This window comes from Hemicordylus capensis, chromosome 1 (assembly GCF_027244095.1).
Source record: "Hemicordylus capensis ecotype Gifberg chromosome 1, rHemCap1.1.pri, whole genome shotgun sequence".
NCBI classification, from domain to species: Eukaryota; Metazoa; Chordata; class Lepidosauria; order Squamata; family Cordylidae; genus Hemicordylus; species Hemicordylus capensis.
Window position 1 is genome coordinate 162,096,412 of NC_069657.1, and position 15,345 is coordinate 162,111,756.

General features: G+C 43.6%; 1 protein-coding gene across 11 annotated transcripts in view; it reads left to right on the plus strand.

The window, feature by feature from the left end:
- The window catches only part of KALRN (kalirin RhoGEF kinase), a 920,107-nt gene that overhangs the window by 616,921 nt on the left and 287,841 nt on the right, over positions 1-15,345 (plus strand). For all 11 annotated transcript variants that reach the window (XM_053244819.1, XM_053244856.1, XM_053244784.1 and 8 more), the window contains 2 exons: positions 4,651-4,846; positions 12,237-12,403. In XM_053244819.1, the coding sequence (XP_053100794.1) occupies positions 4,651-4,846; positions 12,237-12,403 (363 nt within the window). The remainder of the gene's footprint in view (positions 1-4,650; positions 4,847-12,236; positions 12,404-15,345) is intronic.

Sequence of the window (15,345 nt, forward strand, 5' to 3'; positions counted from 1 at the left end):
ACTGGGACCACCTTCTGCTCATATCCCAGCCAAATGTGGAGTACTGAGAAAGACCTCCATGGAAGGTCTTAAAAACCAGTCAGACTAATATAGGAGAATACAGTTGTTAAGTATCCTTGTCCCAAACCCTATAGATAAAACCTTTGAAGATGGTCAGTCCTCCATTGAAGGCCTGGCCATCTTCAAAGCTGCTCACAGGAATTTAGACTCCTCTTAAAGAGCACAGATGTTCTAGAACTAGCAAAAAAACCAGACAAAGTAGCATGAAGACATATCCTAGAGAGTATAAAGTACAGCAGATGGAGGACCATCCATCCCCTCACTGCTCCCATTTTTTACTTCTCACCTGGAGCTCAGACCCTAACAGTCTAGTCATGAGACCCTGTATATTGTGGCCACCCTGACTTACGGTAACCTTCAGAAAATGAGTCATCTGAGAAAGGAAACAAGGCTCATTTTGAAGGCATGATAGAAGTGGTTGCTAGAAAAGCAGTAGAAGTCTCAGCCATTGCAAAGCCAGGTGGAGTGCTTCTTGGAGAGCCATCCTCAAGCTCCTTCCCTCCTGCTTGCTTGTCTCCGGCAGACTTGCTGTGTGTTCTGTTGCCCCATCTTGGTTGTGGGTTGTCCTGGTAGGAGGCTTTGCCATGGCAGCATTGTGGGTTGCTTTGTATGGTCCCCAGAGTAGGTGATTAGTCTTTGCTAATCATCTTCTCTGATATACCAGAACACCCTACAGCCCTTTGCCTGAGCATCTGGTTATCTTAACTGCATCTCAAGTGCTACTGCCTTCCTGCTTAAAAATGTTGCTGCTTCCTATGTATATATACTTACACATCCCCAAAACTTACATCGCCTGTTCTCACTTCACTTCCTTCCCTGCTTGTACCTTAATCACATTTCTTACTTTTCCCTCCCTTGTTTCTGTGTGGATTTCTTCGCTAATGACCTCATTTTGCCCATGACACCAGTTAGGCTTTGTTCCAGATAGACCTCTCAAGCTGATTAGCTTGGCCAAACCTCGCCTTTGCCTAATGACAAGAAGAGGGCCATCACTAATCATGTTTAATGTTCAAGTTAGGCAGAAAATAGGCAGAAACTTATAAATATTTTGATGATAAAGCTATGTGCTTAGGAAAGTACATGTAAGGGTCCTTGAAATTCATTATGATGGCTTTGCACAGACTCTCCTCATTTTGCTGCTGTATTCCCTTTAAAAAAAAGTGGCAGCAGCAAATGTATTCACACGTTCAGAAAACAAGGGAAAATTTTCTATCTTTCTTAGTCTGCTGTGACTAAGAATACATTATTAATAGTAGAATCCTGAACATTAGGAGAAAGAAAAGCTCTCTTGTCTTGTAATACAAATTAGTGCAGTGAGTTGAACCTTTATTCAAAACCCAGAGGATTAAAGTTAGACCAACTCCAGCCAATCAGTTCCAGTTCAAGGGAGGATTAAACCAGCCAAAAGCCAGATAAGCCTCATTTTACATTAGGTCAGTAGGATCCCAACAATCCCAACATAGACATCAATATGATCACATTAGAAGACAGTCATCATGATATTGTTTTAACTAACCTAAAACAAGCAGGTACAATAGTTCGGGATCTGTATAGGCACATTGAATAACATTACTGCTACTACTCATTGAAAGAGAAGATGGAAGTTCAACAGTAGGATGAAAGAGAAGTTTAAAACTCGCATCAGATAGTTCGACTTGGGAGGACTGAACATTTCTGCCTTCAGTTCACTGAGAAGTCTTGACCAAAGTTCTGTCTCTTGACTTCTATTCCCCATGTCTAAAAAGAGAGTAGTGACCTTCTTGTGAAGGCAATGTGAGAGAAAAATAAATGGCTTTTCAAATTTAAAATAGTATTAATAATACAAGTAAATTGCTAAATAAATCTTCAAAGCAGCTCCTCTTACTAGGGATGTGCGAAACGTTTCGGATACAAAACGTTTTGTACCCAAAACAGCCAGTTTCGGGTGTTTTGTAGACAAAACAAAACACCCATTTTCCAGATCCAAAAGTTTTGTATACAAAACAAAACGCCCCTGTTTCGGCTACAAAACGTTTTGTTGTTTCGGACCTCCATTTTGTAGTGATCGCTGAGTCAGTCTCCATTTTGTGTTTGACATCTCTTTGAATTTCCCACCCTTCCAGCCTTCTGATCGGTGACCTAAATCATGGGCTGACCTACTGACAATTCCCTCCTTGTTCCGCATTGGCTCTTTTGCTTCTTGCCACTCTTTACTGACCCCACATTGGCCAGGGGAAGGGTTGCTAACCCATGGGGTGCTGGGTTCTGTTGTTTCTGAGGTGTTCTGAGTGTAGATTCTCTGGTAGCATATGAGAGTGGATTCTTGTTTTTCACTGAAAATCTCATATGCTACCAGAGAATCTACAATGAACACCTCAGAAACAAAAACCCAATACCCCAAGGGCTTGTGTGTATGGAGGTGGTTGGCACCCTATGTGCACTACACAACCCCTCGCTCTGGGAAACCCCAGTGCCCTCCAAGTGGAATTATGGGGCTGCTGAAACCTCCATTATTCCCTATGGGAGAAATCTTAAAAGACACGTAAACTTCAACAAATCACAAAAGATCAGCCCTTTGCCCAATGGAGAGGAGAACTGGTCTTGTGGCTGAGCATGACTTGTCTCCATAGCTAAGCAGGATCTGCCCTGGTTACATATGAATGGGAGACTTGATGTGTGAACACTGGAAGATATTCCCCTCAGGGGATGAAGCCGCTCTGGGAAGAGCAGAATGTTTCAAGTTCCCTCCCTGGCTTCTCCAAGATAGGGCTGAGAGAGATTCCTGCCTGCAACTTTGGAGAAGCCGCTGCCAGTCTGTGAAGACAATACTGAGCTAGATAGACCAATGGTCTGACTCCATATATGGCAGTTTCCTATGTTCCTAATTCTTTTGAGATAATCCTGGAAGTTTCCTTGCCCCCATTGGGCACTACCACCCACCACACTCCGCTCTGGGTCATCCCTTTCCCCTTGATTTGAAGCGATACATTTGCTGGAATCCCCATTATTCCCTATGGGGAAATTCTTAAAGATGTGTAAACTTAAAAAATTCACCAAAAATTAGCCCTTTGCCTAATTCCTTTGAAATTTGGGTGGTAGCTTCCACCCATTGGACACTACCACCACCACCCACTGTTTTTGCCCTGGGACCCTTTTTAAAAATCCAAATTGATTCGGATTCGGAAAATTCGGCTACAAAACAAAACGGCTGATTCGGATTCAGAAAATTTGGGTACAAAACAAAACGGGGGTGTTTCGATTCGGATACAAATCGAAACAAGAAAATTCCAAAATGCACACCCCTACCTCTTACCTCCTCTTGGGCCATATACAAAATTACATTGTATTGTACTGTAATGCACTTCAGGTGGGACTTCTTATGAAGATTGTGTGGAAACTTCAGTTGGTTTCCACATACAGCTGTAAGGTTGGTGAACAGGATACATAGAAATAAGCATATTTTCCCAGTGCTTCAAGAACTTTACTGCCTAGAAGTTTTTTTCTGGGCACAATTCAGAAGGCTGGTTTATCTGAAGGACTGCCTACTCCCATGCAACCCTGCCTAGTTCTTCCATCAGAAGCCCAACTCTCAGTGCCTCCATTTTCTGAGGTGTGATGAAATGGACAGTTCTTCCAGAGACAGGGCCTTTTCAGTAGTGGTACCTTGTATATGAAACTCCTTTCCCTTGGATAACTTTATGGAGGAGAGGTCTATCAACAGCTACTAGTTGGAGGGCTATATAGGCCACCTTTAGCCTCAAAAGCAGGATGCCTCTGAGTACCAGTTGCAGGGGAGTAACAGCCGGAGAGAGGGCATGCCCTCAACTCCTGCCTGTAGGCTTCCAGTGGCATCTGGTGGGCCACTGTGTGAAACAAGATGCTGGACTAGATGGGCCTTGAGCCTGATCCAGCAGGGCTGTTCTTATGTTCTTATCTGACCACCTGTTCACACACCTGACAACTTTTGAGTGCCAGGTTAAACACTGTTCTGCTTTCCCAAGTTTTAGCAACTTTTGACAGTTTTAATGATTCTTCTGCTGCTTTTACGTGTTCCTGTGATGCTTTTGTTTTTATTGTTAATAGTTGTTAATAGTTGTTTTTGAGCAATTGTGTCAGCTTCCTTGGGAATTTTTGATAGAAAGATGGGGTAGAAATATATAAATTTTTAAAAGCCCTGGACAGATTTTCAGCCATTTTTTTCTGCATTTTTGTCAAGGCTGACATACTGTCAGGCAAAACAGCCTAAGGAAGTTCAATCAAGTCACATAGGAAAGCGCCATTAAAAAAACCCCAACTTTTGTTGTGTGTGAAAATAACTAATTTTAATCAACCACAATTTCAAAATGATCTTCCTTTTAAGATTCCACTGTTACATTTGTTTGTGTGCATAAGACACCTTGTACTTGAGGGTGAGGGTTATTTTCCATTGCAATAAATAAATAATTATTCCAAATCTTCGTTACAAAGCAGCCATAGACTGCTGAATTACATAGACTGGTGAATCAGAGGTTGAAAATACATATATGAAGCCATTTTACATATTATTTCTTAGTAACCAGATTTTGGGCGCCCTTGGATTTTTATCCAGTCTTGCTTGCTTTTACTTTGAAGGTGACAGCCGAATTAGATGCCTGGAATGAAGACTTGTTAAGGCAAATGAATGATTTCAATACTGAGGATCTGACTCTAGCAGAGCAGCGCCTCCAGCGGCACACTGAGCGGAAGCTGGCTATGAACAACATGACCTTTGAGGTTATCCAGCAAGGGCAAGATTTGCATCAGTACATCATGGAAGTCCAGGCCTCAGGTAGGTGGGTTAGCATTGGCTGGCAAATCCACTATTGCAAAAATGTAATGTGAGCAGAGATATCTCTGTGCCATGAATTATTATTATTATTTCTTGTTTACACAGTCAGACAGGTGTTATTGACTGGTTGCCTGACTGTGTAAACAAGAAATAATAATAATAATAATAATAATAATAATAATAATAATAATAATAATATGAATAATTATATGATTATTAATAATAATTATTATTATTATTTATTACATTTATAAAATGCCCCATCCAGAGGCTCTGGGCGGTGTACAATAACAATATAATTAACACTATACTGTCATGAGAGTTGAGAGGCAGCCATTATAGGGAAGACCTCTTAATTGTGTTACAGGAAGAGACAAGTTCAACAAGAAATATAGTCAGGAAGTAAGAAGGGACCCTGCTTCCAATTAGGATCACTACTAGCAAATGCTAGTGCCACCTATTGGCTGGACATTTTACAACACATTTCAACACATACTTAGAGGAAAAAAGAGCATCATTGAGTCTCAGATTAAGCTTACTTTCACATCTACCCGCCCCCCCCAAATAATCTCAAGGAAGTAAAAACTACTAGGAAAAAGTAAGTAAGGTTAATTACTCATGCCATCAATCAAAACAGATGGAAAGAGAAGCTCTTTGGCTCCTCAAAGCCTTGTCCTATCAGAGGCTCTCTAAATGAGAGGGTTTAATGAGGGATCATGGTATCAGAGGGATTGCTCACTAAAAGTAATCCAAAGTGACTGTGGGCTTTGCAGACACTCATGGTTTCTCTACTGTTTTGTGTACTCTTCTGTACTGGGTTTTTTCCCCGTAGTTTCCTGTAGACACCTCTAACGAAAACATTTTTAAAGAGGTGCACCTCCTCCCTCTCTTTCATCATGCCTTTCCATGAATATCTTTTTTTAAAAAAAATGTTAGAGCTGGAGCGGTGGAGTGCTTCCACGCCAGCAAAGCCTCCTGTACAAGCTTGGAGCGGTTTACAGCTTCCAAAATTAACAGCATGCCTAGTTGCTCGTGTGCTGAAGCGACCTGCAAGGCAGGGAATGGTGGGGGGAAGGAACACGTTTCTGGAACAGATACCAAAGTAAGAGGAGGGGAAAGGTGCATGTGCATGTAGTAGGTGGAAACAACACCCACCCCCCTCAGAAGGCTGTTTACCCCACCCATGCTTCCTATTGTATTCCGCAGGAAGTGTATACAAAGCAAACCTAATGCATAGGAAAACTTACTAACAGGGGAAAGTGGTGCAAATCCAACTATAGCCCAGATTTGGTGGCCATTTGTGGCAGAAAAGCTCGGATTTCCAGGGCATCATGTATTTGGCCAGCAACATCCTCTGTGGAAATCAGTACTGGACATGCTTCAAATGTGGCATTTAGAGGTGCTCCCAGTCCTCATAAACATTGAACTGAGAGGAGGAAGGTGTCAGAAAACACAGAAGTTTTGTTTTTTCACACAAGATCTGTCTGCTTTGTCCACTTCCCATGTAATTTGTGTCTGCGAATGCGGCAGAAAGCTTATGCAACATACCTTTCAGCTCTGTTAGATACTCTAAATTACAATGGAGATAAGGAGAAAAAGCTTTGGATAGTTAAAGTAAAGGTAAAGTGTGCCATCAAATCGATTTTGACTCTTGGCACCCACAGAGCCCTGTGGATTTATTTTGGTAGAATACAGGAGGGGTTCACCATTGCCTCCCCCCGCACGGTCTGAGATGATGCCTTTCAGCATCTTCCTATATCTCTGCTGCCCGATATAGGTGTTTCCCATAGTCTGGAAAACATAACAGTGGGCATTCAAACTGGCAATCTTCTGCTTGTTAGTCAAGCATTTACCTGCTGTGCCACTTAAGAGTTAGGTTGCTCTTTTTTCCACTCACAACTTAAATCTTCCTGCTGAAAGTGCAAGCAAATTTGAGACCGACACAAGGTGAGCATTGCCATCTTGGGATATCTGGCCTTGTAAACTGCTTTACTGAAAGACACATAGAAGCGAAAACAGCTGGGTTCATTCTCTTTCTTGGCCCAAACAAAATGACTCTTCATCCTATATAATAAAAGGCTAAGTGAGTGGCCGTGGCTTTGGAACCTTGGGGATCTGCGTCCCTGCCTCCCTGGGCTGTTCAGGGCCTGCGCGAAGCGCAGGCCCAGAAGAGCCCAAGGGACACAGGACCGCAGACACCAGTGTCCCACAGCCACGGGCGGCCATTAGCCGGTGTGTGGCGGCAGGGGAAAGTGGCCGAGGCGGCGGCAGAGCCGCCGCCTCGGCCATGAGCTGCAGCACGGCGAGAGGAGGCCGAGGCAACCAGAAGCGGCCGCCCTGAAAAAGGCGAGGGCAATGGCGGCGGGGGAAGACCGAGACGGGGGACAGGGAAGCTGGGCGAGGTGGCGGCGAAGCCGCCAACGAGGCCCCCGCCCGCTCACAGCCGTCGCCCCCGCCTGCTCACCCGCCCTCCCAGCTGCCCAAAATCACCTTCCCCGCTCCCCCCCAAAAAAGATTAAGGGCCAAAATGGCCCATGAGAAGGTCGCCGCCCCCGCCTATCGCCCTCCCGCCCACCCAGCTGCCGAAGACCACCTTACCCGCTCCAGCCCGAGGGAAAAGAGAGGAGCTCACGAGCAGAGCTCCTCTCTGTGCTAAGTCACTGCTCAAACTGCCGCTATGGATGCAAAGGACGCCTATTGCGTCCATTGCGACAGTATGGGCAGCAGCTTAACACAGAGAGTAGCTCTGTTCCCGAGTTCCTCTCTTCTCCTTCGGGCTGGAGCGGGTAAGGTGGGCTCCGGCAGCTGGGTGCGCGGGAGGGCGATAGGCGGGGGCGGCCACCTTCTCATGGGCCATTTTGGCCGTTATTCATCCACACACACACCCCCAAAAGTATAAGCAAAATAAGGAAGAACAAAAACAGAGACAACAACAACAACAAAAACAAAAAGAGAGGGGACAAGGGGGGGAAAAAGAGACAGAAAGAGAGAGAGAGAGACAGAAAAGACGGGATAGAAAGCTAGCGCCCGTTATCATAACGGGCTTAAAAATACTAGTTACCAAATAAGATAGAATGAACGTCACCTTCAGAGCCTGATAATGTATCCTCCCCTTTGGGAACAGAGTTTCCTCCCTAAATGCCAGACATGGCACACATTTGTTCTAATTAGCCTGCATATGGTGTTGTGTCCTCGGGACTTTTCCGGCATTTAGTATGCTTGAGTTCACTATGCCCCTTTGATCTGACTGCATTCGCGATTTTCAATCACACACACATGGCTGGTGTATTTCTGATTGCGATAACACATCAGTGGCAATCAGTGAAGGGCCTAGGATATCAAAGGGTAGCCGGTTCTCCTGTGATGAATGATTTGCCCTTTCTGTCTTGTCACGTGTCACACAATTTTATGCCACACTGCTGGCATACACAATGAGAAAGCAGGGTCTTCTCAAATGCATATCTGTGTTAACAGAACACATGTTTAAATGCTTCTTTGAAATTCTTTGATTTTGGAAAAATACTCATGGATGAGTATTTTTATTGGATGGATTGGTTTCCTTAAATCATATGAAAATATAACTGGGTTTAAACTGCAGACTTTTCTAAATCCCCTTACCAAACAAAATGCTCATGTCCCTGAATATTGTGCCTGATGGTTTGCAAATCTGATGAAAAATGTTACCAAAGCGTCAAATTGTCCTTCAGAAAACTGGTCCTGGGAGGAGAGCTGGTCTTGTGGTAGCAAGCATGAGTTGTCCCCTTTGCTAAGCAGGGTCAATCCTAGTTGCATATGAATTGGAGACTACATGCGTGAGCACTGTAAGGTATTCATGGATGGAGCTGCTCTGCTGATGAAGAGCATCAGCAGAAGGTTTCGTTGCCTCCCTGGCATCTCCAAGATAGGGCTGAGAGAGATTCATTCCTGCAACCTTGGAGAAGATGCTGCCAATCTGTGTAGACAATATTGAGCTAGATGGACCAGTGATCTGACTCGGTATATGGCAGCTTCCTACGTACTGAGCTCCCCTCACTTCAAAAGCCTTTTTAATGCTCAGAACCCAGTAAAGCTTCCTTCAGTATCTTTTTACCACTTTGTCCCCTTCTCTTTTACTTTGGTGCCCAGAACCAGACTCTCCACTCAACTTTTTTCAGGCTCTCATAGTCCTCATCCTCTCAGTATCTGTCCCATTTTAGCCGTTTCACTCTCCGTCTCTTCATCGCTCACTCCTTGCTGCATTGGTTGGTAGAGGAATTAATTCAGGACAGCAGGGATGTGATGCATGTGGCCATTGCTAGAAAGTGAGGATGTTGCTGCACAATGCTGTATGTGATAGGGAGAAATGTCATATATAGAGAAATGTAGATAATATTGTGATTCAGACCCCAGAGATTACTGACAATGATACTGAGCCAGAGAAACCTGCTCCAGAGTTCCCATTGTGCTTAAAGCTGCCACCAAGTCCTCCAGAGGGGATCTTCCCACAGAACTCTCAGAAGAGGTGTTGACATGATCTGGCATGAAGAGGTGTTGGCATGATTTTCAACTGAAAGACCCAAACTCCCTGCTGTAAAAGTCCACCAGTCATCTACACCACTCCTCTGGAATCCCTCTTTACAAAATTAAAAAGCATAACTTTAGACTGCTCAACAGCACCACAGCACACAGCTCAAATTCAAAGCAATGTACTTTCCTCATAACTTCAGAGGTGGAGCTTTGGCCTAAAGCGGCTTGGTTGAGTCTGGGTCTTCATTGGAGCTATCCCTGGTGCTGCAGAACTCTCAACTGACCATGTGTCTGTTTTCTTGCTCATCTGATTCATAATGACCTTGTTCCCATATCAGATGAATGTATGAAGCTGCCTTCTAGTGAGTCAGGCCACCTAGCCCAATATTGTCTGAGCAGACTGGTAATTAGGGATGTGCACGGAACCGGGTGGGGGTGGCTCAAGGGAGGTGGGGGATTTCACTTTAAGGGCGGGGGAGCACACGCGCACCCGGTACTTCTGGCCACATCCAGCTGAAGAGAGGAAAGGGGCCTCAGGGAGGTACACTGCTGCCCCGAAGGCTTTTATGCAAACCAAGCACCAGGAGGGGGGGCAGGGGGGAGTGCACCCTCCCTCACCCTTAAAGTGACACGCCCCCCAGCTTTGAACTTCGATACCTCCTCCCCCAGTGTTCAAACCTGTTCAGAAGCCCATAAAAGGGCCTCCGAACAGTTTCATGCACATCTCTACTGATAATGGATTTCCAGAATTCCACACAGGGGTCTTTCTCAGTCATACCTGGAGTTGCCAAGAATCAAATCTAGAACTTGTTTTCATGCAAAACCTTTCTTTGAACTCCTCTGCCTATCATCATGTTGCTCGTACCGGGCTGTCCACCCCTTTATCTCCCACCTATTGCTCATCGCCTCTGACACTCTCACCCACTTTTCCAAGCTCAGCCTAATTCCTGTGGGGTCTTACCTCACCTGAAACTTTTCTAAGCTTCTATGAATGCTAAAGCCCTGCAGGATACATTATTAATGTTTTGAGCCTCAATCAGTTGTGGCTGACTGACAGTTTGTATTCCCTTTCCAATGGATGCTATAACAAGCAGTTCCTGCATGCTGAACGAGCAGAAAGGATGTGTGGTCAAATTGCTTTTCTAATGAAATATCTAAAGGGATATTTCTTCTCTGATGAGCTAGAGGGTAATTGAGCTAGGATTATTTTGGTATATGATGTATATATGTGTAAACAAATGTTATGATATTGTTGATTAGGAATAGCAGCCATAAATTAACAGTCATTGTAATACAGTATAACAGTCCCGAAGCTGCTGATGGTTGTAAACAAGCTAGGGGAAGAAAGGGAGAATCAAGTTGAAAACAGGGTTGTGTTCATGTTGTACTTATAGAGCCTGGAAACTGTAATTTCATTTATTTATTTATTTATTTATTTATTTATTTATTTAACATTTTATATCCTGCTCTTCCTCCAAGGAGCCCAGAACGGTGTACTACATACTTGAGTTTCTCTTTCACAACAACCCTGTGAAGTAGGTTAGGCTGAGAGAGAAGTGACTGGCCCAGAGTCACTCAGCAAGTCTCATGGCTGAATGGGGATTTGAACTCAGGTCTCCTCGGTCCTAGTCCAGCACTCTAACCACTACACCATGCTGGCTCTTCATGACAAATCAACCGATGCTTCATATAAATCTTCAAAACAAACACATAAATAGACATGTACATAGAAATAATTTCATTGAATTTCTAAAAGAATTTAACAATTTGAATCTAATGATTTAAAAAATCAACTGGATCCAGGGCTTCTGCTGGAACTAATAGCAAAGCTGCTTTATCAGGAGCAGGTGCTCGATGAGCAGCTTAACTCAACAGCCAGATTCTGGAAATGTCCACGCTTCCATGCAGAACTGGAATGTCCACAAGTCCAAGATTCTGTGCAGAAATTATTTTCTGGTTAAATAGATAACATAATTACATTGGTGTTCCCTTTTAGTAGTTTGCACAGGAACGACCAATAATTGCTTTGTTTGGGTTTTTTTCTCATGTTCTAAAGTAGCCAGATATTTCTCTCTCTTCCCTGATTCCCCCCCCCTTTTTTTTCTTTTCTCCCCCCACATGCTTTAAGTGTTTGATTGCATAATGAAAAGAAGAAGAAAAAATCAATCAAGTTATAAATACAAAAAAGGGGCCAAGAGATAGCACAGAGCAGCTTATTCTACCATGTCTAGGTCTCAAACTGAGGCTCTGATTTTTGGCTCTGAACAGGCAGCCATACTAGCAAGGGCATGGTCACACGGAACCCACTGCTCTGAGTTCAGCACATTCAGAAAGGGGGTGGTTTTTTAAAAAACATTTCTTTCTTATCTGTTATGTTGCGTGAAAGACCAGGATAATCTTGATTCTCCATAATCAGTGTTTACTGTGAACATTATCAAGATGTACTCAGTGCTCTGCTTTTCATTCAGTCAATGAAGTACAGGAGTTACAGAGGTTCCCACCACCTCATTTTGTCTTTTTAAAAATTCACTAAAATGTTGCATCCCAGGAAGGCTGAGGGAGAATATTCCCTGTAAAATGGTCCCTTCCAGTGGCCGTAGACAGGACAGGCAACCGCTGAAGAATAGTGTGGTTTGTTTTCTTAAGCCGCCCAGCAGACACCAGCTGCAGAGAAACCATACAATAGGATAAACTCCAGTATACTGACTTCTTAGTGCTCCACAAATTCATGTGTAAATGTGAGTGGGTTTATTTAGAATAAACAGCAACAGAAACATTCAACTGGTGGTTACAGGTCGCTGCATTTTTCCAGGCTTCCTTTCTTTAGCAGTAGAACAGCAGGGCTGTGTACTTTCCCATCTGATGACATTTTATTTCATTACAGGCATTGAACTGATCTGTGAAAAGGACATCGATCTAGCGACACAAGTGCAAGAGCTGCTGGAGTTCCTTCATGAGAAGCAGCATGAGCTGGAGCTCAATGCTGATCAGACGCACCAGCGACTGGAGCAGTGCCTTCAGCTCCGGCACCTGCAAGCAGAGGTCAAGCAGGTCAGGGTTTTCACCATTGCCATTAGCCTCTTTTGTGTTGATTCAAACATTTCTGCAAGATAGCTTTTCCTATACATGGAAGCTGTTAAACACTCTGGCTGTGCCATGCAAAACCTGTTAGGCTCTGAAGCGTCAATCCCCTTCTATAATTGTAGATGTGGGCTAAGCTCTAAGATGCATGAAAGAAAAAAAAGGTTTCCCATTGTGAAAAAGGCCCCTTTAATATTTATGTGAGTTCCACTCACATTCCAATAGGAATGGACTTCATAGATTCTGAAGCAGACCTTCAGAATGGATGGAAAGGGCCTATTGCTCTCCCCCTGCAAAATAAAGAGTATCCCCACTTCAAAAAGGTAGTACTCTTTGCTCAGTTAGCAGGGGACAATGTGTTGTGGGTCTGTCTCCTTCACCATGAACACTTGCAAAACCAGAAATGGAAAATGGGATCAAGTGGGGGGAAACTGTTGGGCTACACAAACCATGTAGAAGCAAATGGTGCAACACTACAAAAACTTGGAGATATGGTCAGAAATACTAAACTGCTACGAAACTAAAATAGTATGATCATCAGGGCCATGATGGTTATTTATGGTGATTTCATGAGCGTGTAGAAAACATGACACAAATTGTGTATTATTTTAAATGCATACTTTGGCCCTGTATATGAATGTGTTTTAAAATCTCGATATAAATAGCATGCATGAGAGACTGGACCACTGTACAAAGAAGGTGGGAGGAGGCTAACTCTTTGCCCCTATGTCATAGTCCCATTGAAAATTGTGCCCCTGAAGCAGCTAGTAGATGGAACTTTCCCTCCACCTCCAAGAACTAATAGCAGTTTTGAGAACCTAATTTTCACAGATACAGTAACACAGGGGACAAAGGGTTAAAAAAAAGCTCTCCTTGCTCCACAAATGCTGTAGCCCTGATCCTGATTGTCCTCCCTAAAGTAGCTATGTCAGTTTTTAAAACAAACTAGCTACCCATTTAATGTAACGTGTAATTTGGCTCTCAAAACACTGTTACAAACATAGTATACATCAATCATACCATTTTGCTCCATTAACTTTATATTACCTATATATCATGATCCTGTGTAGGGGTCCCAGTTTATATTTTGGAAATTGTGACATCACCAGTTGCACGCAAAAGACTGACAAATTCTATAGAGTTGTGTGTCATGGGACATACCCTCTTGCTTCAGCAGGGTTTCCCACAACCTGAAGGATATTGTGCTTAAACATGTCAGCACTAAAGCTCTATACATACTCTGCACTCGAGACTTCCCTTGAAATTCAACACAGACTCTGAGTCACTTTTCCCAAACTGTATGTATATTGAGTACCAGATTTGTCAACTGTTTTAAAATACAATTGTCAAAATATGACATCAGGCACTTCAAATACGTGTTTTTGAGCTATGAAATACAGAGGTTATTCACACAAGCGTGCAAAACCAGGTTGGGCTCCCTTAGCCCATTTTTGCATGCTCGTGTGTACCACCAGGATTACATCCAATCCCGGTTGCCACACGGCAGCAAAGTAGGATGACTGTAGATCCTTGGGAGACAGGACTGTAAGAGGCTTGATTCTCATCAGGAGCTTGGTGAGTTCAAGGACAAAGGAATCCAAGGCTAGTGGCTTCGGAAGTTTAGGGTAGGAGAAAGTGTGTTAGTCAGACTTTGCGTTAGAAACATATTTCTCTCTGTGTGCGCTTTGCATTTCCTAAATATATGTTATATGTAACTAAGTAACTAAATTTTAAAGTGTGCACCCTTGCATCATTTGGGGTGCTTTTGAAGTATTCTTTTAAACAATTAAATTATTTTGAAGTGTATCAAAAAGCAAAAACCCTCAGATGGAACTAGTCTGTAGTCACTGAATAAAGTTTTTTTTTCCTTTGTCTTTTACCTTTTTAAAGCCTCCAAGGCTGGTTATTGACTCAGCAGGAGGAGGGGGAAAATTTCTCTGGTGCAAAACGCATCTCAATAAGAGCTTGGCCAAATCAACAATTAGCTCCACATGCAGGCAAAACACACAGGAGGGAAAAGTACTTTTCTTTAGTCTTGCCTGTTAGCAAAAGGTGAGCAGAATTTTGCATTTGCCCAGTACCCAGCTATAGAGGGACCTTACAAAGTTACCATAAGCCTTCATTTGTCTCCCTTCCAAAGGAAACCAGATCCAGGTAGTGCTGTTCACTGAAATGTTTCACTGCTCAGGTAACTGGCTAGCACATATAACATTCTTTTATCCTTGCCCATCAACTGATAGTTCACCTTGGTCAATGGCCTATCAATCAAAATCCATAGGATAGTTTATTCTCATTTTCTGTGAGTAGAATATAGAAATATAAAGGAATGCAAAATAAGGAATTAGATTTAAATATTTTGACTAATACAGAGCTTTGCGGAATTCTGATGGACATGGAGGGTGACACCCAGACTTTTGGCACACTAGTTTGCTGTTGTCAGAAGCTCCTTCTGTCATGGACCCACTGCCTGTTACTCTTCATTGTCAGATAACATTGCATGCATGCTATTGAAGTGTTTCCCCACATGTGATTGCCACTTGTTCTAAGGCTCTGCCAATCACGTGGCATACAACCAGTGCCTGGGTGAATGGCAGAGCTGGGAGCCTAAGGAGGAAGTCCTCCAGCATCCCACAATGCACTGTGCCAGGAATGTGGTGCATTGGGGAATGTCCCTGCTGCCAGGTGCTCTTGCCACCCAGCTTTGTGAATGTTCAGGCTGCGGGCAGCCTGAGCATTCACATGATGGGGGAGTGGGGTAGAAGGGCACACCATTAGCCTGGAAACCCGGGCTACCTGGTTGCAAAGCTCTAGGATTGGGACCGATCCTGGTACCTCTCATGACTGGCTCTACCCAGATAGGACTGTCTTAGCCTGGGTAGAGCTGGTTGTGAGAAGGACTTAATATCTTTCAT